Genomic DNA, 23,643 nt, shown 5'->3' on the forward strand with positions numbered 1-23,643 from the left:
GGCTGGTAACCTCTTCCTTATCCTCCGTACAACCCTGACCTTGCCCCCTCAGATTTCCAGCTTTTCCACTCTCTTTCTAACCACATTCAGGGGCAAGTGTTTCCTGACGAAGCTTCTCTTGACCAATGGCTAACAGATTTCTTCCACTTTAGAAAGGTAAAATTCTTCCAGTCAAAACCAAATCAGTTCTACACACGAGGCGTTCAACAGCTACCTGATCACTGGCAGGTCATAGAGAGTGGAGGTGAATACATCACTGAGTGATTGTGATTTACAGCGCGTGACGGCGACAGCAAAATAAAATAAAATATAAAAACACATATTTTTTTTGTTCTTGGAAAATTCACTTATTATTTTGTTCTTGGAAAATTCATTAAGGGAGGGTTGAATGAATTCTTTGTATGAGGATACTTATATCCCCAAAACTAAAGATGTTACAGACGTGAAAATTGGTATTTGGAATCTCTTTTAAAAGTAAAGAAACAAGTTGTCTTTTGTTTTCGAAAAATACACTTAAGGGTGTAAATAATTGAAAAATATTGACTTGGGAGGGAGGTGAAAATAAGTAAAGGAGTTGAATTCTGTTTAAGAGGAAAATTATATCTCAAAAACTGAAGATGTTACAGACGTGAAAGTTGGTATTTTGAATCTCCTGTAAAAATAAAGAAAAAAGTATTTCTTTTGTTTTTGGAAAGTCCACTTAAGGGGTTGAAAAGTATTGAAAGAGCTGGTGAATACTTCAAATGAGTACTGGTATATCTACAGTATATGTAAGAAACTTACATGAAACTTGGTATTTGGAAAGTCCTTTAAAAAATACAGGAACACGTACTTTTTTTGTTTTCGGAAAAGGCACTTAATGGGGGTGAAAAGAAGTGAAAAAATAGTCTAATAATTTCTAATGAGAATTCTCAAACATTGAAGATGTTACGGACGTGAACATTGGTAATTGGTATTTCTTTCATTCACCATTCATCACCTTGCCAGATCACATCTGGCATTGTAAGCCCTGACTTCGGTCAGAAATGTATTGATCATTGATCAGACAATCAGCCTATTATGATTAGCCTTTTAATGAAATATCCACCGGTTTGGATACACACGATCATCAGATCCAAACAAAGACACCATTCGGATATGGTGGGGTGTCACATGGAAGACCAAGGCGAGTCGGAGCGCCTGCAACCCATTAAAGAACATGCAGACCCATCCGATCAAGAGGAAACTTAAATTAAATAAATCAGGACAGTTCTCATATTTCGCTATAGTGAACATAAATTCATTAATGAAAGTGGGCAAATTAAAACATCTCACAGACGTCTTAGATCAACATAAGATACTGATAACTGCTCTTCAAGAATTGTGTAATACGGATCAAGACCCCCTTGAGTCAGGGGGATATTGCCTGTACAAGGGTCCCCCAGGTGAAAGAGTACTAAAGAGTGTTCCTCAGTTTGGAGTTGGCTTTTTGGTTCATACTAGTATCTTAGATTCAATTGAAGATTTTTCTTCCACCTCCACCCGAACGGCATTGATGACAATCAAAGTAGAGAATAAAACGTACACATTGATAAACGTCCATGCTCCAACGAATGAAAAAAACAGGAACAACAGGGAAGACACAGACAAATTTTGGGAAGAACTAGACCAACTATTATCATCCATTTCCGATAACCATATTAAAATCATGCTTGGCGATTTCAATGCTAAAATAGGCTGTGAGAAAAAGTTTCGTAATGTTGTAGGTAAGTGGCCAGTTCATCATCTAACTAACAGGAATGGTCGAGATTGATCGATCTTTGTATTGATCACGGGCTACTTTTAGGAACCACACGATTCAAACGACGACCACATAAACTGATGACTTGGAAGTGCCCTAATGTTAAATTAGGGGAGTTCCAAATTGATCATGTAGCTATGGATAAGAACTATCATAAGGAAATTTACAATGTGAGGGTCCTCCGTGGAGTGGACATACATTCAGATCATTATTTGTCCAAAATTAAAATAAAATTATCTCCAAAAAAGAAACGCATTCTCTCCAAATGTAATAGGAAGAAAACATATGACCCTAGCTATCTCATTAATAATAAATTATATTATGAACAACCTAAAACCTATCTAAGTGATAATTTGGGAACGGTAATTAACAAGCTAAAAACCATTGCTGAGGAAAACGCTCCCGTTAGAAAGAGGAAAAAACATGCTTGGTGGAATGAGGAGTGCGATGCAGCGATTCAACACCGACACAAGGCATGGTTGATTGATCAACAACGGAAAACAGAACAGTCACGCGAAGAACTTGTTACTGCTAGACGACATACGGCTAAAATCATCCGAAGGGTTAAGAGAAATTATCACACGGAGATGTTACACTCTATTGACGAAGCATTTACTCAACATAAGACAAGAGATTACTATAAAACATTTCGGCAATACCAAACTAATTATACTCCCCCAACACTCCTAATGAGAGATACTAATGGAAAACAGGAACATACTAATCAAGATAATACGGAAATTTTAGCTAGATACGTTGAGAACTTACTTAACAGTGAGGAACCTTCAGAATATCTGCAATATGACACACATCCAAAAAATAGGATACCTTTAGAAAAGGTTACACCGCCCGATTATAATGAAGTACGAGCAGCAATTGATTCCCTTAAAAATTATAAAGCACCGGGAGAGAACCAAATTGTCGCAGAGGTATGGAAGAATGCTAATGACCAAACCGTTCAGAATCTACATAAACATCTTATAGATATTTGGAATACTGCTAAAATGCCTGAAGAGAGGGATATGGCAATAATTCAACCATTGCATAAAAAGGGCGATAGATCTGATCCAAATAATTATCGGGGAGTATCATTATTGGATATTACATATAAGATTTTATCTAAGATTATCTATAACAGAATACAGGGACATCTTGACTGTGAACTAGGGGAATATCAAGGTGGACTTCGTCCAGGAAGAAGCTGCCCTGACCAAATCATCAGTTTAAAATGGATTATGAAAATCATAGATCTAGAAACAAAAATTTAGTTATTACGTTTGTTGATTTTCAAAAGGCGTATGATAGTATACATCGTGAATCACTGTTGAATGTCCTTCAGGAATTTGGTCTACATTCCAAACTTATTAGCCTGATTGGTATGACTCTTAAGAATACTCAATCTAAAGTTAGATTCAGAAATGAGTTATCAAAATCATTTGCAATTACAACAGGCCTCCGCCAAGGAGATGGACTTTCGCCATTATTGTTCAATTGTGTATTGGAAAAGGTCATGCAAGAGTGGACTAAGGTATGTCCTCCAAAAGTCAAAATTGGAAAAAAATATCAAACTAAATTGGTTGGCATTCGCGGATGATCTTGCGATACTGGCAAATGGTTTTGAAGAGGCTAAAGTTCAATTGGAAGAACTTGCAAATGTAGCAAAAAAAGTTGGATTGCAAATTTCGTATGATAAAACAAAAATAATGCCTACTTTCAGAACTTTAAATTCAGAGCTATTATTAAATAATAATAAACGAATTGAAATTGTAAGTACATTTAAATATTTGGGTGAAAATCTCACTTGGAATTGCAATGAAAAACCATCAATAGAGAGCAGAATATATAAACTGAAGCAGGCACAACGGATAACTTAGCCTACATACAAAAAGAAATGTCTTTCGATTAGTGCTAAATTTAGGCATTATAACTCTGTTATTAACCCATTTATGCCCAAGAATTGTTTTTTCGAATTTTATGGTTTTGACTACTGGAATCAGTTTATTTATGTCCAAAAACGCCCTGAAAATTGTTTTTAAAACATTTGTTGTTGTTGTTTAAAAATTACAGCATGGGTCGTAAACGACCCACTGGGCATGGACCCCAGGGGCATATCTTCAACATGGGCTTTGGCTATTTACATGTTTGGGTTCATCATGGTATACTTTTAATGATAAAAGAAGAACAACTGGTGTATTTTATGACTCATTATTAGTGAAAAATGAAAATGACATATCTACTACAGAGGCAAGTATTATAAAGCACATAGAAAATGTTAATAAGAAGTTGCTCTTTACTAAAAGCCATAAACTCTCCTACAAATGTAAAGAGTATCAAAATATAACATTAACATTAATAATATAAAATAGACTATCAGTCGAGTTTCCTAGTCAGTCTTACACATTCCTTTGAATACTCAGTACCGAAATGGCACAACAGGCTTTGGTATCATTATTATAAAACATTTTGTCTTGCATAAAAAAACTGAATTAGTCAAAATTTTAAGCTACGAAGCTAAAAACACGTTCTCATTTACACAGTGCACTTTACTTCTTGTGGAATTCTCCAAAACAATAATGGTGTAAGGCAACAGCACATCTTTGGCATGCTCGGACAGTTTTACTTTCGCAGACGCGATGTCGCCGGGGCTGATTGTCCACCAGAAGATGACTACCGTGGCTTTCCTGCAGGGCTTCAGTCACTGGTGCACTCGTGTTAACATTGAGAGGAGGGGTTCCATACTTCTCTAACAAGCTGGTCACAGTGAATCGTCGGAAAGCCAAGGCATCAAGCTTCATGCCGTGAGATTTCGACAAAATCCAAGCATTGCTCATCACAACGTCTAGAAGCCAGAGCAGAATTGGCATATACCATATTTTGCCTCTGATGCGGAAAGTAGATACATTGTCCGTTTGTTCTACTCCTCCCATGTTCTTGTTGTACTTAGAAACAAAATGTGGCTGAGGTATCTTCACAGGTTTTTTTCTGTGCGAATGAGTACTGCCCAGCTTCTTCAACAGGTTCTACGCCATGCTCGTTTGACAGGATGTTCACAATGTTGTTGTCTTTCCATGTCACAGCCACTATTTGATCTTCTTTGTCAACTGGACTTTCAAAGTATCCCCTTTCTTTTTTATTCCTCGTCTTCTTTTTGTCTGGCAATGGAAGCCGTCCATCCGGTTAGCCCAAACCGTGCCAGTGCATCGCATTCCTCCTTTTTAACTCCGACAACAACTTTGAGCAAGTAAAAAAAATGTATCGCAGTAAAAAGAGAAGCATACACTGGGGTAAAACTTAGATAAAACATCGCAGAATTTCAAAACAATGCTTTCCGCTAAGTCAACATCTTTAGAGCATTTTTCATTAGCTTTTGCACCTTGATAAATAGTCTTGTGCTTCAGTCCCTAGTTGTGACCCACTCATTTTGTTTGGATTGCAGCAATCATCTTCGTCGCCCGAATAGGCTTATCATCCGGTGGAGTGATAAAAACATCCACTAATGTTCCAGGAATATCGCTGGCAGTCAATACCTCAAGCTCTGACAGAATTTCAGCAGTGGTTAAATTTTTTCGCCTGAAAAAGACGAAATAAGTATTTAAAAACTGTAATTTGCTAATTAGTTAATGAATGGACGATTTAAATGTGCTCCGAATAGTGGATATTGTTTCAAAAACACTAATTTAGAACATTTTCCGCCAATCCCTTGTGTTGTAACCATCTAAATGCAAAAATGCGCCAAAGTACTATTGCTCTGTGGTTTGTGCCCAGCGGGTCGTTTGCGACCCACACTATGTTATTCGTGGTGTATTGTTAGAACGAATTGACATACTGAAATAGTAAAGGCATCTAAAGATGCGTCAGATATCCCCAAACAACAACAACACACTGAACACTACAATTTAAAACTTTTAACCACTCTACTTACCAATAACCGCGAGAGCGCGATGCAAGTTCCACCATGACTAAACTAGCTGCCGCGCAGCATCTGCGTTTTGGCGGGAAAACTGCTCCAACCAAGATACGGCAGTGCGGGCAATCTTACTACACACACTAAATGCGCTATCAACGCGAAACAACAAAAAATACGCTCGGCAGAATTTTTTCTTTCGGGTGGGTCGCAAACGACCCGCTGGGCATAAATGGGTTAAACCAGAAGCAACTTATGCTTGTGAAACATTATTTAAACTCAATACTAGATCAACAACAGAACGCTTACAACGAGTTGATCGAAGGATACTCAGGACGATCATAAACAAGAAACATCAGGTGGATGGACAGTGGAGATTGTTGCCGAATGAGGTTATCTATCGGGAAAGTGAGTCCATCACAGACACGATGAGAAAAAGAAGAATTGCCTTTTTTTGTCATATATTTCGACTAAGTGATAACAGAGTTTTAAAACAATTATTTAATTACTTTTGGAATAGTAAATCAAAAAACAATTGGTTTAAAGAAGTCCAAAGTGATTTGGAGGAGTTGAATATTACCATGCAAACCATAAAAAACAGAGGCGAGAAAAGTATTTTGAAGAATAAATGCATCAGCTTCCTCTGACCACTGTACAGAGGAAGCAATATGTCATAACGGATGCGGAGAGGGCAGCCAGGTCAACCAGACTCAAGACTTTTTGGGAGAAGAAAAGGAAGACAAATTTGTTGTAGTCTGATTTAAGTGCTCCAATGTGAGCGTAAACTCTGTAAATAAATAAATAAATAAATAAAAATGTATTATTTGTTTCCGGAAAATCCACTTAGGTGGGGGTGGGGGAAGGACTGAATTCTTTTTATGGGGCTACTTATATCTCAAAAACTGAAGATGTTAAGGACGTGGAAATAGGTATTTGGAATCTCCTTTAAAAATAAAGAAACTTTTTTTATTTCAACTTGAGCGAAGACTGTTTCTCACACATACTGTACAGTTCTATGTCACATTATCATTTTAGCCTGAAAAAGAAATACCACAAACATGGTTTACAAAAAGTGTCTGGGATAAATGAAACTCAATTTTCTGGTGAGTTTTTACACTTTATGGATTTTCAGATAATGTCTTATTACAGAACCAAGGAATGATTACTTTTATTGAATTACGAAATCCACATGAGTGAAGCCGCGGGTAACTGCTAGTTGGCCATAAAATCTTAAAATAAAAAACTAATTGGCCATACATATACCGAAAATAGATAGCATAATACTTGAAAATTGTTCTGATCCAATATCCAGTAAAATAAGTCGCTCTCTTGAGGATGTAACACAACACTTGAAAATTCTTATGATCTGTAAATATAAATCACTAGACAATAAATGAATACTCTCTCTCCAGTTGGTGGTCATCTGTGACTAGGAGAGAAGGGTGTTCTATTCATTCATTTATTCATTCCTGACATGAAAATCAATCAGCAGGGCAAGAAATGTACAGGTTTAAAGCCATCCACTCATGGGTGCAGCACGTTAAGGATCTCTATATCATCATTCTGCAGAAAATAACAGCGTCAAAGAAAGTCCATTAAGAAATAGACATGTAACAGCAGAAATATTTGTAGGAGAGATTACAACTGTTCTTGAGTCTCTGGGCTCTGAGAATGTATGTAATAGCAACCACAGTGGGTTCAATTTGGAAATGTGTTCAGGTAGAACACTAGCTATAAAAGAAGCAAAAACGGCTTATTCCAAAGTGCAATCAGTGGGGGAGACAATGCACAGTTACACAATAATGCCAACAGTGATAGCAGTCAGCAAACTGCTAGGACCTCTATACATAACTTTGAAAGAACCTGAAGATGAAGATGATTTTCCGTGGTTTCCCATTTTTACACCAGGCATGTGCTGGTCCTGTACCTTAATCAAGGCCATGGTTGCTTCCCCCTTGCTCCTAGTCCTTTCCTATCCTATTGTCACCATCCATCAGATCTATCTGTGTTGGTGCAACATTAAAAAAATAATTTAAAAAAATAAAGAAAACTGAAAGGTGAAAGAAACAATGTTTTCACATGAAAATTTATGCTGTTTCCACAAAATCCTGAAAAAACAGGATCTGCAGAATAGAAAGATTGGTTTCATAACATATTCAAACAGCAAGTGCTGTCCATAATGTTTCTTCTTCTGGATTCCTCTTCCAGACATAAATACTTAGAAAATGTTTGGAAAGTAAAGTACACATATGATTGTTTATGATCCCTCCTGGAGCCACAGTCTATTGTCAACCATGGGATGTATATGAATTTAGGATCTAGAACAGTGCAATACAATGTTCTACTTGCCTCGTCCATGTTTCATATGGTGTGTGTGGTGTAAAACCAGTTTGTGTTTTCAACATTATTACCACAAGCACCACTGTTGTAACAACTATGTGGAGGAGCTTGGTCACTTGTTTGGTTCTGTTTAGTCTGTGTTGTAATGATATTTATTTGTGATACCTTACATTACATGATTTAAAAAAAAAAAAGCATTACCTGCAATATATTTTGAAGATGCAGCTTGTGATCACGAGTACAGTTGTTTGGAATGTATCTCTTGAGCCACTAACTGGGAGCGAAGCAGATTACCTGCTTGACCAGCATACATAGTTCAAAAAGTGACACTCTTACTGCTGTCTAGTGAGGATAGGAATTATTTTCAACATTCTTTTTCAAAGTCTGCCTAGTTGGGCTCATGCAAGGTTCCAGCATGATATGCGAATCCTTGACCCCTCGTTAGAATTCATGAGGAAAATAAAGTTTATATTGAAAAGCAACATATTTTAAGATATTAATTTCAGGAAAACATGTCATAAAAAAAAAAATAAAAAAAAAAAAGTAAATATGGCAATGGCTACAGCTTGAAAGTTGGACTAAAAATGCCAGTAATAGCACCGTATGTGACAGCTTTGAAGGAGAAAATATAAAATAAGAAAGAAAAACACTTTCTATGTTAGTAACAAATTAAAGTGGTGGTCGTGATGGTAAAGCTTTGCCTCCTGTGATCAAGTTGAAGTGACTTGTACTATACCGTATGTGCCCAGCCAGCATAGTCCCCATACAGTTTTCGAAAATAGTCTCCAATCTCATTGTACACCCTGTCCGTGACAGACTTGCAGTTCTTAAGATGTGGTAAGTAACGCTGGACAGCCACTTGAAAAATATGAGTATCCACAGGGATGGATTCAAGATGATTGAGGGACATCAAACAGATGCAGTCGGCTACCTGGAAATAAAATACTTGCTTTAACAGCAAACCATTTAAATAAATTCACAACATGCAAAGAAAAGTTTATTTCTCTTTAATGAAAATGTATCAATAATACTCTTATTGTTATTGTCTGAGTCAACAGCCCATAGACTGATTTGATGCAGCCATCCATGCCATCCTATCCTGTGCTAACCTTTTCATTTCTACATAACTACTACATCCAACATCTATTTGTCATATTCTTTTTTTTTTTTTTTTGCTAGTGGTTTTAACGTTGCACTAACACATCGAAGGTTTTCAGTGATGGAAGGATGGGAAAAGGCTAGGATTGGGAAGGTAGTGACCGTAGTCTTAATTAAGGTACAGTCCAAGCATTTGCCAAATGTGAAAATGGGAAGCCACGGAAAACCATCTTCGGGGCTGCTGAGGGTGGAATTCGAGCCCACTATCTCCTGAAAGCAAGTTCACAGTTATACGACCCTAACTGCACAGCCAACTCACTTGGTGTTTGCTATATTCATGCCTTGGTCTATCTCTACTGTTCTTACCCTTCTACACTTCCCTCAAAATCTAACTGAACATGTCCTGGGTGTTTTCTAAAGTAGTCTCCAATCTCACTGTACACTTTATTTGTGATAGACTTGCACATTTCTCTCTCACTAACTCGATTTAGTTTTTTTTTTTTTTTTTTTGCAAGCTGCTTTACGTCGCACCGACACAGGTAGGTTTTATGGTGACAATGGGAAAGGAAAGGGCTAGGAGTGGGAAGGAAGTGGTTGTGGCCTTAAGGTACAGCCCCAGCATTTGCCTGGTGTGAAAAACCATCACCGGGGCTGCCGAGGGTGGAATTCAAACCCACCATCTCCCGGATGCAAGCTCACAGCAGCGCGCCCCTACCGCACGGCCAACTCACCCGATAACTCTATTTAGTATCTCTTCAACTGTGATATGCTCTACCTTTATGACCTACAACATTCTTCTGTAACATCACATTTCAAAAGGTTCTATTCTCTTCCTGTATTAGTTACGGACAATGTTTCACTTTCATACAATGCCACTTTCCATACAAAAACACCTTTCTAATATGCATGTTTGATATAAGCAAATTTCTTTTCTTAAGAAAGGTCCTCCTTGCTAGTGCTTGTCTGCACTTTCATTTTTTATTTTTTATTTTTTATTTTACAAGTCATTTAACATCGTACCAACTCAGAGGGTTTTTAACGATGGGATGACTGAGAAGGAAGAAACCATGACTTTAATTAAGGTACAACTTCAGCATCTGTTGTGAAAAAGGGAAAGCATGGAAAACCATCTTGAGGGCTGCTGATAGTGTGAGTTGAAACCACCATCCCCAAATGTAAGCTAACAGCTACAGGGACTGATCTCACTCGGAAGTCTGCATTTCATGTTTTCGTTTTTCCTATTGTTAGTTACTCTACTAACCCAAGTAACAATATTCATCCAACACCTTTAAGCGTTTCTTAATCTAATATTTCCTGCATCACCTGACTCTAATCAACTGCATTACATAACCTTTCTTTCAAATGTATTTATTTCCAGCTTATACTCCTCAAACACCGTGTCCATACCATTCAGCAATTTATTCAGATTGTTTGCAGACTCAGATAAAATAACAATATCACTCAGAGTTTTGATTACCTCTCCTTGAACTCTGATTTCTTTTCTAAATTCCTCTTCGATCTCCTTTACTGCCAGTTCTCATAAACACTGAAAAGGAGAGGGCAAACTGCAGCCCTCCCTTCCTTTTCTTGTATGATAGCTCTTGATTCTTATTACTGCAGACCAACTTTTATACAGATTATAGATAACTCATAATGCACCCATAGCAAAAAAGATAAAAGTGAAATGTAATCACATACAGTTTCAACCCTGGCCACTGCACACATGGATTTAAAAAAAAAAAAAAATCTTGTTTCATGGGTTTTGATTCCATGTAGAATAACTAACTGCCACTACTGATCACAAGATTAACAGTTATGTAAAACAGCACGTGAAATCTTGCTTTCTTTGTTGTGGTATCCTGCAATGTCAATACTGTATTTGGCGCTGTAAACACAGTCAGGGGAGATATTGGTTAATGCATCTTAGCCATAAAAGATTCCAGTCAGATTATAACATAACTGTAACAACAAGCAACTGTGAATTTTTACAAATATGTTGTTGTTAAGGGCCAAAGCAAACTGTGAAACCATAATAACAGGCATGAAAATGTGTACCTAAAAAATACAAGAAACTATTTAAAACTGCATAAGCTAAATTAGCAATTACAACTTGGAAATAATTGCTGTGTACCAAAAACAAGTAAGTGGACAGTTTTAACATATTTGGAATGATGCATAATATGGATGTGAGGTCAGGATGTTGAATGCTGCTCATAACATGCAAATTCTCTGAATCAAGTATATGATCTACTTTAACACTTCAGTTCCTTCTCTCCTCACATTCTACTCTACTTACTTTAGCTCCAATGCCAGGAAGTTGAATGAGCTCAGCCTTTGCTTCAGCATAAGGTAAATTCCGCAGTTTATAAAGCCAGTCAGAACCACCCAACTTCTCAATCATACACGCTGACTGATGAATAAATTTGGCTCTATATCCAAAACCTAGCTTTCGCAAGTTGTTTTCCACAGATGGATGAGTGAGGCTGACAACTTCAGGAAATTCATGATATGAGGTTCCATTAACATCCGTAAGTTTCTTGCCATATTGTGCACATAATTTCTCAACCATGGAGGATATTCTGCAGACAATAAAAAAACAAAAAAATTAACACCTATTGTTAAGACATGAAGTAAACATCAGAATTAGGAACTGCTTAAACATTAGACATAATTTCAGATTAGAAAAGTATGTGACAACTGTTCCAATTGTGTATTAAAAGACAAATAAATTAGCTGAAGGCCAAAATGGGTAGAAAATAAACTGCAGTAAAAATTTGTTTAAAAACTGAGATGGAAGTAAGAGCTCTGCAGGAAGTGGAAGGAATTCAAGATGACTTCAATGAAACTATCATTCATACGAATGTGAATTCAAGAAGACATGATGATGCTTGTTGTTTTAAGGGGCCTAACATTGAAGGTCATAGGCCCTCAAGAAGACAGACAGCATACAAAATAGGTATTTATAGTTTACAGTGTTCTAAGAAAACACCAATGTTAGAAAGGAGCAAATGTACCCGTGCTTTGCTATGGTATTCTATGGATTTCGAAGTAAATTACTGTACACGCACTGTATAAGATTTTTTAAATCGCATTTCTCAAGAGTTATCCGAGAAACAGTAAGGAAAGGTCAACATACGTTGTTTCCAACGTAAAGTGCGAGTTGTGGAGTTGTTCCACTGCCATTCGCAGTAGAGTTTGGGAGTTTCCACTATAATGGTAGGCTCAGTTGCCTACTTCAATTCACAATCGAGTTGGGATGTTTTCATTATGATGGTAGGCCCTCTTGCTTACTGCCGGACACAACCAATTTGGAGAGTTTTCGTTACAGTGGCAGGCCCCTTTCCTACTTGCAGACACATTCCAGTTGTGGAGATTTCATTACACTGGCAGGCATTTCCCCTTCTGCCAGTCAAAACTAAGTTGTGCTGTTATCATTATAATGACCTGATCCTTTACCTTATGCCAGTCACACATGAGTTGGTGAGTTTTGATTATAACAGCAGGCCACTTTGCCTAATGCCAATCATATTTTTGACAAGTAAATTTAAATTTGTTTATAATAGCGGGCACCCTTACCTACTGTCAGACACAATCTGATAAACTGCATGCTCCCTTGCCTTCTGCCACCCTAAATCGAGAAGGGAATAATTCATTACAATGGTAGGCCCTCCTTGCTAATGCCAATTGCAAAGCAGTTGGAGAAGGCCCCCATTCCTAGTTCTAGTCAAAAGTCGATGTCTCGTCGCCATAAGACCTATCTGTGTCGGTTCTACGTAAAGCCAATAGCAAAAAAAAAGTCGATGTCCTACTGACAATCACTATTGATTTGTAAAGTATTAATTATAATAACAGACCTCCTTTCTAGATTGCTATAAATCAACTTCAATGAATATACAGAACAATATACGAAAGTATATGAATGTCCATAATATTGCAGAGCTTCATATACAGATTAATTGCTGCTCAACAGTACGTCATATCGACAGACGGATATCACCATAAGACGCCTCCTTTAGCGATCTACAGGGTTGATCCTATGATATTTTCTCGTGTCTCCTCTATTTATGGGTTGAATTGAGTAAGAAACTTTGAATACGGCAAAATATGGGTACAGTTTTTACACACTGCATTACCTTTTGGTTATTATGCGAGCTATAAACATAGAATCTGGCTCACAAATGGCCACTGGGTGCGGTAATATTCGTGGTGAATTTGATGATTCTATCTTTACTATAAGTGTGTCAAACTATGAAACATATGTGTAAAAAGTAGCAAATTTATGCAAAATCGAGAAATACAGCCAAATCTAAAGTATAAGGGAAGATACGACAAAAAGTCATAGGACTGAAGTTGTAGATCACTCCAAATTGAACTAAGATTGTGCCATCCGTTTTGTGATACGACTTACCGTTTAGCCACCCTTGAAACGAAGGTCAGTACCGTCATTAAAATTGCCACCATATTTTGATATTTTTCAAGGGTAAACGGTGAAAAATTTAAACATCCTGGAATTTTTCTGTCGGTTACAGACTAAAAGCAATAATTTTGCCAAATTTTTATTTTCTAGCTCGTCTAGCAGATTGTGCCACCATATTGATTTGGGGGAGGGGGTAAAAATGAGGAATTTAAGGAAACTTTAAAGCCCATGAAACCTATAGGTCATCGCTTTGGAAAAATACAGGGTGGCCCACTTATACCTTTCACCACAGATATATCTAGAACAACAAGAGATATTGAAAAATGACTTTCACGGGCATGAAGGCAGGGAAGGGGTTAATTAAAGTAAATACTATGAGCCAGTCAGAAACGTACGAAAATACTATTTTCAACATCAAATTACGTTTTTTAAATGGACAGCCTGTATTATTTCTTGCGCAGTCGTTAACATGAAAAATCACGTAAGTAATAGCGTTTGTTTCATCGCAATAGGCCAATTACATCCCGAGATATTGCAACATGAAGTTGACGCTTGAGATAAACGAAATGCGCAGCAGTTACACATCCCGAGAGTTCAGTGCGAACCTCACGTTCCTCTAATCGCGATGTGATTAACGTACTACGATGCGACAAGCACTGTACTTAATGCTATTTGCACTGTTATCAAGAGGGATGAAAATAAGAGATGGGTTTCCTGCCACAGCAAAAGGATATGTAAATAACGGTTTTTCTCTTGCATGTTTTATTTACCTACACAGTACAGTGCAGTACTCTGTATTGTACTACTTCAGAATGTACATAATTCGTACAGCAAAGTTACTGTAACAAAATTTAATGTCACCGGTCAGTGTAAGCCGACCCATTACATTACCCAATATACCCCTCACCTCTGAAGGTCTGTACTGGAATGAAACGATATGACATCACCGCTGTGTAGTGTGTGAAAGGTTCTCTATGAAGAATGATGACTTGTTGGAGGTACGTTCGGGTAAATGACAGTGGTGTAATGTGCACAGTAATGGGTATCAACATTTTAAATGTGACATTAATGTAACTGTTCATCCTTTCTAGGCATTTGACATATGTTTCACTAAGGAAGAAATGGTTGACATGTTATTACTTTACGGAGAATGTCACCAAAATGGCACACGAGCAGCACGAGTGTATACACAGCGTTACCTGAATAGACATCACTCAACCCGTCCTACCTTCACTAATATTGTTACAAGACTTCGCGCGACAAGAAACTTGACTCTACGAGCGCGGGTCCGAAGCAAGAGAGTAACACATAAAGCAGCAGAAGTCACCATTCTGGCAGCCGTTGCAACAAATCCTCATGACAGTTCTCGTGAAATAGAAAGACATATTGGAATCCCTCGAACAAGCGTGCTACGCATTCTTCACAGGCATAAATACCACCCATACCACTTGTCACTACATCAAGAGCTTCATGGCAATGACTTTCAAATTCGTCTTGAATACTGCCAGTGGGTTCTGCAGTAAGACCATGACGTTATGCGTAGGGTACTGTTTACCAATGAAGCCACGTTTACAAACCATGGGAACGTCAACTTACATAACATGCATTACTGGGCAACATAAAACCCACATTGGCTTCGTCACGTAGACCATCAACGTCAGTGGAGCATCAATCTATGGTGTGGTATTGTAGTACAGCACATTATTGGCCCGTATTTCATTGATGGCACTTTGACTGGGCGAAAGTACAGGCAGTTCTTGAGACGTACCTTACCTGTATTACTGGAAGACCTAGCTCTGAATCTGCGTCAAATAATGTGGTATCAGCATGATGGATGCCCTGCGCATAATGCCATAGTGGCAAAAAATGCACTAAATCAACAGTTCCCAAATCGATGTATAGGACGAGGCAGTCTTGTTCAGAGATTTCCAGCACGATCGCTGGACCTCACCCCATTAGATTTTTTCTGTGGGGACATGTGAAAAATGTGGTGTATCAACAGGTTCCAACAACAAGGGACAACATGAAAGACCGTATTACCGCTGCATGCGCTGCAATAACACCAGAAACACTGGCAGCAGTGAGTCGATCAGTGTTGCGGTGTTGCCATGTAAATGGCGACTCTTCGAACATGCTTGCTAGAGTTTCTGCTGTGAGAAATCTGGTTGCTTACTGGCGTACAAGTTTGTGGGTTTCTGAGAATTGTGTTCGTTTTGTACATAATACTGTACAAACATTACCTTTATGTCATCACTTCACCAAGTGCAAAATTCCATGTGTAATGTAGTAATTAAAAACGTTCAGTACAACGTCCTGTACTTGTCATGTAATATTATGCAATTGACGTTCAACTACCTACAGTAAACCAGCATTTTCCCCCTCTGATTGATCCTCGGTCAGCGATTGATTTTGTAATACCCCGACCGGTGATATTCAATTTTGTTACCGTTATGTCCATTCCAGTACTGTACAGTAGTAGAGATCAATAGAACACGAACAAGCAACTATTTTCTTTATAATTCCATTGTGTGTGACTAGAAATAGATATTGTTTCAAGCCTCTTCATAACAGTCCAAATAACATTAAGTAAAGTGCCTGTCGCATCGTAGTACAGCAATCATATCGCGAGTAAGAGGACCGTGCGGTTCGCGCTGGACTCTCTGGATGTGCCACTACTACGCGTTTCGTTTATCTCAAGCGTCAACTTCACGTTGCAATATCTTGGGATTTAATTAACTATTGCGATAAAACAAACGCCATTACTTGTGTGATTTTTCATGTTAACAATTGCACGCGGAATAATACAGGGTGACTATTTAAGAAAATGTAAGTTGACGTTGAAAATAGTATTTTCCTCTGTTTCTGACTGGCTCATAGTATTTACTTTAATTAGCCCCTTCCATGCCTTCATGCCCGTTAAAGTCATTTTTCAATATCTCTTGTTGTTCTAGATATATCCGCGGTGAAAGGTTTAAGTGGGCCACCCTGTATAACCCACAGGGTGAATGAAATATTTACACATGCATTCTTATGCTGAGTCTCAAATTTGGAAAAAACCCGACCTGGCTCCCTCGGAACTTTTTGGAATTTTTTATTTTTCTAGGGATCCTGGGGTCATCAGCTACTCTGGTAGTGAGTTTAAATATCTAAGATGCCTCGAAGTGCCTCATTAATGCACTTATATGCATGATAAGTGGACGGTTTGAATATATCTCCTCTATTTATGGGTTGAATTGAGTAAGAAACTTTGAATACGGCAAAATATGGGTACCTATTTTACACACTGCATTACTTTTCATTATTATGTGACAGCTATAAACATAGAATTTTCCTACGGGCCATTTACATTAATTTTACCATTATATAAGGTACTTAGAGGCCAAAAGTGGAAAAAAATTCAGAAATAACATAAGGCAAATATTAAATTATTTCAATGAACCCAACTTTAATTAATATCTTTAACTAACAGAAATAAACCACCACCTGAGATACACACTGATATGTCTCAGGAACCTGGAAATGCATTTCACAAAATTACAATTTCATGTTAACCAACCTGACAATGAATTTTGTGTGAAAAGTGGCTACTCCTGTTCTTCATAAGTTCCATATACTGAAGCTCGCAACTAGTACTAGAAATACGTAGCAGGTTTTCAAGTGTATCATACCTCAAACTACTTAACTACTTCTCTTCTTGCAAATGATGGTAGTCAATGCACTGCATGTGCTCTGACAGATCCATGTTCATTCAAATATTGTCAGAATTTTGATTTGTTCATTTTACTTAGTGCAAATCAGATGTATGTGTAGTTAATGGATGTCTCAAAAAGCTCCTTCACACTGAAAATGAACAAAGAAATTCCAAATTTCCAGAGTGTATCAATACATAGGGTGGACAAGAAGTCAGTAGATACATATACAGTAGAGCTTGGTTAATTCAAATGCTTTAAAGTTGAATTTATGAATAATTTGAACTTTTCTTGCAGTCCCTTGTCATTCCTATACAACATAATGTTAAAAATTTGTATTTAATATGAAGTAAAAATGCCTTATTAAAACTCTTATATTTTCAAAAAATGATGTTTAATGGTGATGGAAAACTGTCTGAGTGAGAATGAAATCCAATGTACAATTGTGCCAGTGTTGGAAATGGAACTGCAGTTTTTGCAAAGCTAAGGCTCAAGCTCTTGGTCGTCTGAAGGTATGCTCCTTGAATCGTCTTCCAGGTAGCGAACTCTGAGTTTCGGTAACTGGGAAATTCTGCACATTAGCCCCAAACCCAGAACTCCACATGGAGTTGACTGAAAGATGAAATGAGACATTCCACTTGCTATTGAAGGCTTGGGATGGAGACACTACTTTGTAAAATATCCACCATAGATGGATTAAGCGACAACGGCTTATGAGGGAATGTTCCCTTCAGTTTTGAATCAACCAGTTCTACTGCAGTGTATATGAATGTGTTCCTTGATGCTCAAAACACAAATCACTATATCTCCATATCCTACGTGACATTTGTTCCAGCATTTGTGGGGTAATGGTCGTGAAGTTCTCTTCCACAGCTTTCCATATTTGGTCGTTGGTGTTGCAGTGATGTGTTAATGCATTTTCCTTGATGGGATGGTGAGATCTGGACAGCACAGTGACCACATTAATATGGCAGTGATGTTGGTGAACTGTGGCCAACCCAGTGGCCTGGAAAATGTTCATTCAAAATTTTGCACTCGGATAAGGCAAAGGGTGCTGGTGACCCACATTATTCATTAGGCTTTTGTCTCTCAGCAGTGATATTAGTCATGTCTCCAATATTCTTGAATAAGCTGCAGCATTAACAAGGTCATCAGAAAAGTAAGGGCCAGACAGGGTAGGTGCTGTCATGCTCCACCTCAACATATCCTGTGGACGATTATGTTCCAGTTCAATCATGAAATGGAAATTTTCTTTTGCCCAGAACACTATTTATCATATGGCGTTTAGTCCTGGGAGTGTTCGAGGTCATGTTCGGATCGCCTGGTGCAGGTCTTTCTATTTGACGGCCATAGGCGTCCGTGTGTCTGCATGTGGGATAATGATGATGAAGTAGGAAACCTTATGTCGGCAAGTAGTCTACTCCTGTTGAATAACACCAAGGGGTCTGCTCAAAACTTTATGTCCCCATCTGATGGGCGAATCACCATCAAAAGCATCATATGCCCTCACTCCATACGAACACTGTCACGCAATCTAGTGATTAAAAATTATATATCACCACATCCCCTACCCTGCTGGCCAACATTCTGATGGTGAATATTTTTTCGATCAATGGGACATTAGCAAATTATCACAAAAATAATTTATTATTACTATCTATTTGTGGATGAAATCTACATAATACTATATACACTTCTCAGGGACATGTTTTGCCCCTTGTTAAGGGCACATAGCATGTGGCTTGTATTGAATAGGTGGTGATAATAGAATAAATTATTTTTGTCATAATTTGCTTATAGTCAGTTTCAATATGGAACAATCATGAGAACTGTCTCTTGCAATGGGACATAAACCAGCTAACAACGGCATCAACGCCTTCATGACCACCAGGCGGGCTGCCCAGAGCACTATATTTCTGTTATACAAATTACAATAGATGGCACACTCGAACTACTGAGTGAGTGTCTTCACACAGGAAAGTGTCCAAAATTTATGGTATGCTGCATATTGTCATCAATTCAAGTCAGCATCTGACAGTTCATTCAAAGTTGGAAAAAATGACATTAGGCCTATATGGAGGTCTTATTTTTCATGTGAACTTGTGGTTAATCGCGGTATTCCAAGTTCTGCTGCTCGTTTCCTCATTCACTTAATGGAGGAACACTCAATAGAGAGGTTTACCACTTCATATGTTACAAGCATGACACCTTTCATCCATTCCAGAGTGTCTTTAAAGGAGCCAAGAAGAAACACACGTTTCTCCCAATACAGCAGTGATGTTTTTCGAAGAGTCTTCTTAAACTGTACCAAACACACACGTGTAAGTGTCAAATCAAGTCAGAGAGAGAGAGAGAAAGCGAGAAGTATATTTAGCATTCATTTCAAATTTCAAAGAAGCTTCCAGTGATCTGGCAGATCTGCTGCTGAAACTGAGAAGAAATATGGAGAATATACCTGTGCATGAAATAAATGGATTTTCTGATTTTATTCATGTATGATGTTTTGGAAGAGTGGTCAATTTATCTCTACAATTTCAGGAGAGGAATGTCTCAATTATCATCATGTACAAATTAACTAGAACCCTTCACATTACTCAAAGTTAAATCTGGAGTAAAACAGTGAAAAGCAAACAAAGATTAGAAAGAAAGCACAACATACTTAGGGACTACATTAACAACTAATATGAGAACTGAGCATTAACAGATTACAATTCATTACTAGATTTGGTACAAAGTTAAATACTTGTTGCTCCATAATGGTTTTGTCACATCAAGACAAGTAGAAGGCAATTTACAAATGAATTTCTGGCAGACTTTGAAAGTTTGTATCATGAACATGGCCTGAGGATAGTGAAAATAACTAGAAGCATGATGCAAAGATTACTGTATTATGACTGTGTGTTCTATGCTTCACCTCGAAACTTTTAGGATAAAACTGAACAGGTTTCGAGATAATATCTTTAAAAGAGTTCAGACAATTCCTAGTATCCTAGCACTTTTATCGGAATCAATAACGTCAATACCCTGGAGCACAAAGGGTTAAATACAATGAACTTTACTATCACCAAATTTAGAAGAAGAAGCCTTATGATGGGAAATCATTGGAAAAGTTGTTAATTTTTACAATTTCTACTCCCTTAGCAACATTCTGCACAATCCAATGATAAAAAATAACTTGATTTGCAAATCACTGAGTTCTAATACTTTAACGGGACTTACTGTGGGTTTCTGTTTTGAAAGCTTACCTGTTATATAGGCTGAGAATTTTCAGATCCCTTTTTCCAATAAACCAGAGTTAACCTTTCAATGTACTGCAGTAGTGGTCTTCAAACTTCTTTGCAGGCTGAACCCTGATCAATAAAAACAGTGAACGGTATAACCCCCATTACAAATGTTTGCACTTTTTGAGTTCCACTGCAAATTGATTTATTCCTCACGCATGGCTTTCTATAGTCCAGCCCCACGGTGTAGGGGGCAATGCGTCTGCCTGTCACCCGGCGGCCCTGGGTTCGATTCCCGGCAGGGTCAAAGGTTTTTAATTGTGATGATTAATATCCCTGGCCTGGGGACTGGATGTTTGTGACATCCTTAATCTTCCTTTCCTCGCACACAACATTCCACACTACCGCCATTCCAATTACACGCAGGTTCATACAATATGGTGCCAGTAGGGGCAAAAGATCCACATGGGTCGACGCCCTGAGCAAATAGCATATTTAAAAAAAAAAAAAAATGTTCTATTAATTCTAGTGTAATTAACTCTTATGCAGTGGTGCCTGCTGATGCAAACACAAATCAGCAATGTTTACAACTAAAATTGTACTCTCTATCAATTCCATGCCAGCCCCGTGGTGTAAGGGCCACGTGCCTGCCTCTTACCCGGAGACCCCGGGTTCGATTCCCGGCCAGGTCAGGGATTTTTACCTGGACCTGAGGGCTGGTTCGAGGTCCACTCAGCCTACGTGATTAGAATTGAAGAGCTATCTGACGGTGAGATAGCGGCCCCGGTCTAGAAAGCCAAGAATAACGGCTGAGAGGATTCGTCGTGCTGACCACATGACACCTTGTAATCTGCAGGCCTTCGGGCTGAGCAGCGGTCGCTTGGTAGGCCAAGGCCCTTCAAGGGCTGTAGTGCCATGGGGTTTGGTTTGGTTTGTTTTATCAATTCCATGGCTTTGCTGTGAAATAACAGAAATATTGAAATGATACTTCATAATTTTAACAAAGGATGACAAATTCAAAACAATTATATTTTATTTTACTTTATAAGAATAACTTAGATTGTATTACTTCATATGTCTGTATTCAATTCAAATCCACTTGCATTAACTTGTCACAAGATGGATACATTGCATTACAAGTTGGTGCAAGGAATTATGTTTGTGTTACATGTGGAAATTGTTAACTTCTGCCTCTGCTGGGTGCTTCTGTGTATTACTGGGCTCTAGTAGTTGGAATGCAGATTACTGATTCAGAACTTTCTTGGCTCTACCTTAATCATAAGAATCATGTATCAACAAACACTGCAGTCTTATGTATGTTATCATATGAGCAGAGATAGTGTCAAGATGAATAGGCTGGAAGCGTCAGGAAAGTACTGGCAGAATGCATGCCGATTAATGCACCCATTCAAATGAAAAAAATGGGAGTAGAAATGCTGAAAAATATCTTAGGCACTATTTTTAAGGATTTCTCTTTCTTCTGGTGCCATGGCACCACCCATAAGCTACCTCCGCTCTTCTGTAAGTACTTTATAAATTGATATATACATAGTAATAAGTAATAATTAATGGTTGAAAATTCAAATGTGGGTGAGAATAAGTGTAATCAATTCTGTGGCATCATCATCATCATCATCATCATCAACCCTTTAGTTATATTCTTATTTTAGCACTGTTTTTCTGCAACTTTACTAGCATCTTCATCATTATCATCCTTTCTTTTACGACTTCCACTTTTTTTTGGTCTTCACATCAAGTCACAGGTTCTAATTAAAACTTAAACTATGCACTGGGAAAAATTATTGACCATCCATTTATATCATTACAATGTTTTGAGCTAAAAGTGTGACCCATTGTTGGCTTGACTTGCATTTAACATTTAAACTACTTCTTGTAGTGCTTTTTCCACTACTGAAGATTGGCCACAATCACAGCAAAGTATGTACAATGTTTGGCTGTCCTCATCAGCCTATTCAAATCTAGCCCTGTCCAATCCCGTAACACTGTACTCGAATCTAGTCCTGTCCAATCCCTAAGTTCCTCAGCCAAGAGTGTTTCCTTCGACTGCCACCTCTACGTCCATCAATTTTACCCTGCACCATCAATTTAAGTAGGTTGTAGTTTTCATTCCTTTCTTTTCTTGATTGTTCACATCAACATTCGTTCCCTCCTCATGCATCTGAGTACGGCAGCATTGGAGACAGGGTCAGTCCATAAGATCCATAACATTCCTTGGAACACCCACACCCTGAAGGCATTTATTCTCTTAATGGTATTACATTTCACAGTCCATGTTTCAGCGCCGTGCACTGAATAGCATATGACGAAGCTGTGACATGTCTCCAAGCCGAGGCTTCTGTCTCACAGTAGATTCCTCATTTTCAGAAAGCTAACATGACCCATTTCTATTCGTACACGGATCTCTGAATCCGGGTCTAAGTCCTCAGTAATCAAGCTGCTAAGGTTCTTAAACTTCCTCACTTGTTCAACTTGTTTCCACAAATGTTCATAAGAATGTGTGTGTTTTGAGTTCTGGTAATGGCCATCACCTTTGTCTTCTCTGTGTTAATTTTGAGCTCAAGTTTATTCCCTGCTGCTACGATTCTGTCTAACAGACCCTGAAGACCTTCAGTACTGTCAGCCATGATGACTCATCTGCGTACCTCAGATTATTGAACAGCCTACCGTTAACTTTTACTCCGTCTTCTGCTTTTTGAAGAACAACTTGGAAGATCTGCTCAGTGTACAGATTAAACAGCAGGGGATATAATACACATCCTTGCCATACTCCCTCTTTGATCCTAGTAGTGTGAGTCTCGGAGTTTCCAATTCTTATGGAAGCTTCCTTATGTTCATACCGTTTTTTGACTGTTCAAAGCCAATCAGAAAAAAACATTTTGTCCCTTGTTGCATTGACAAGCTCATTTTAAGAATAATGCAGAATCCCTAAACAGTAATTAATTACTTGAACTGGGAGATATTGTGCTATTTTGACAGGTCAATAATATTTGAAGACCTGCAATACACTGATTTCCGTTTAGCTAATACGAACTTGATGCACACTGTGGGTATTTCCACTTACTAAAAGTAGACAGGTCAACCTGCCTGCCATTGTAGAAAATATTTCACAGAAAAGAACTGAGAACTAAAGTACTACAGTAAAATTTACCTCACTGACACACTGTAATTTTAAC

General features: G+C 38.1%; 1 protein-coding gene across 1 annotated transcript in view; it reads right to left on the reverse strand.

The window, feature by feature from the left end:
- Ogg1 (8-oxoguanine DNA glycosylase) overlaps positions 1 to 23,643 on the reverse strand; it is an 86,363-nt gene that overhangs the window by 47,151 nt on the left and 15,569 nt on the right. The window contains exons 3-4 of the mRNA XM_067137316.2: positions 11,419 to 11,701; positions 8,761 to 8,955 (exon numbers count right to left, since the gene is read on the reverse strand). Of these exons, the coding sequence (XP_066993417.1) occupies positions 8,761 to 8,955; positions 11,419 to 11,701 (478 nt within the window). The remainder of the gene's footprint in view (positions 1 to 8,760; positions 8,956 to 11,418; positions 11,702 to 23,643) is intronic.

The sequence above is a fragment of the Anabrus simplex genome, chromosome 1 (assembly GCF_040414725.1).
Source record: "Anabrus simplex isolate iqAnaSimp1 chromosome 1, ASM4041472v1, whole genome shotgun sequence".
Classification (NCBI taxonomy): Eukaryota; Metazoa; Arthropoda; class Insecta; order Orthoptera; family Tettigoniidae; genus Anabrus; species Anabrus simplex.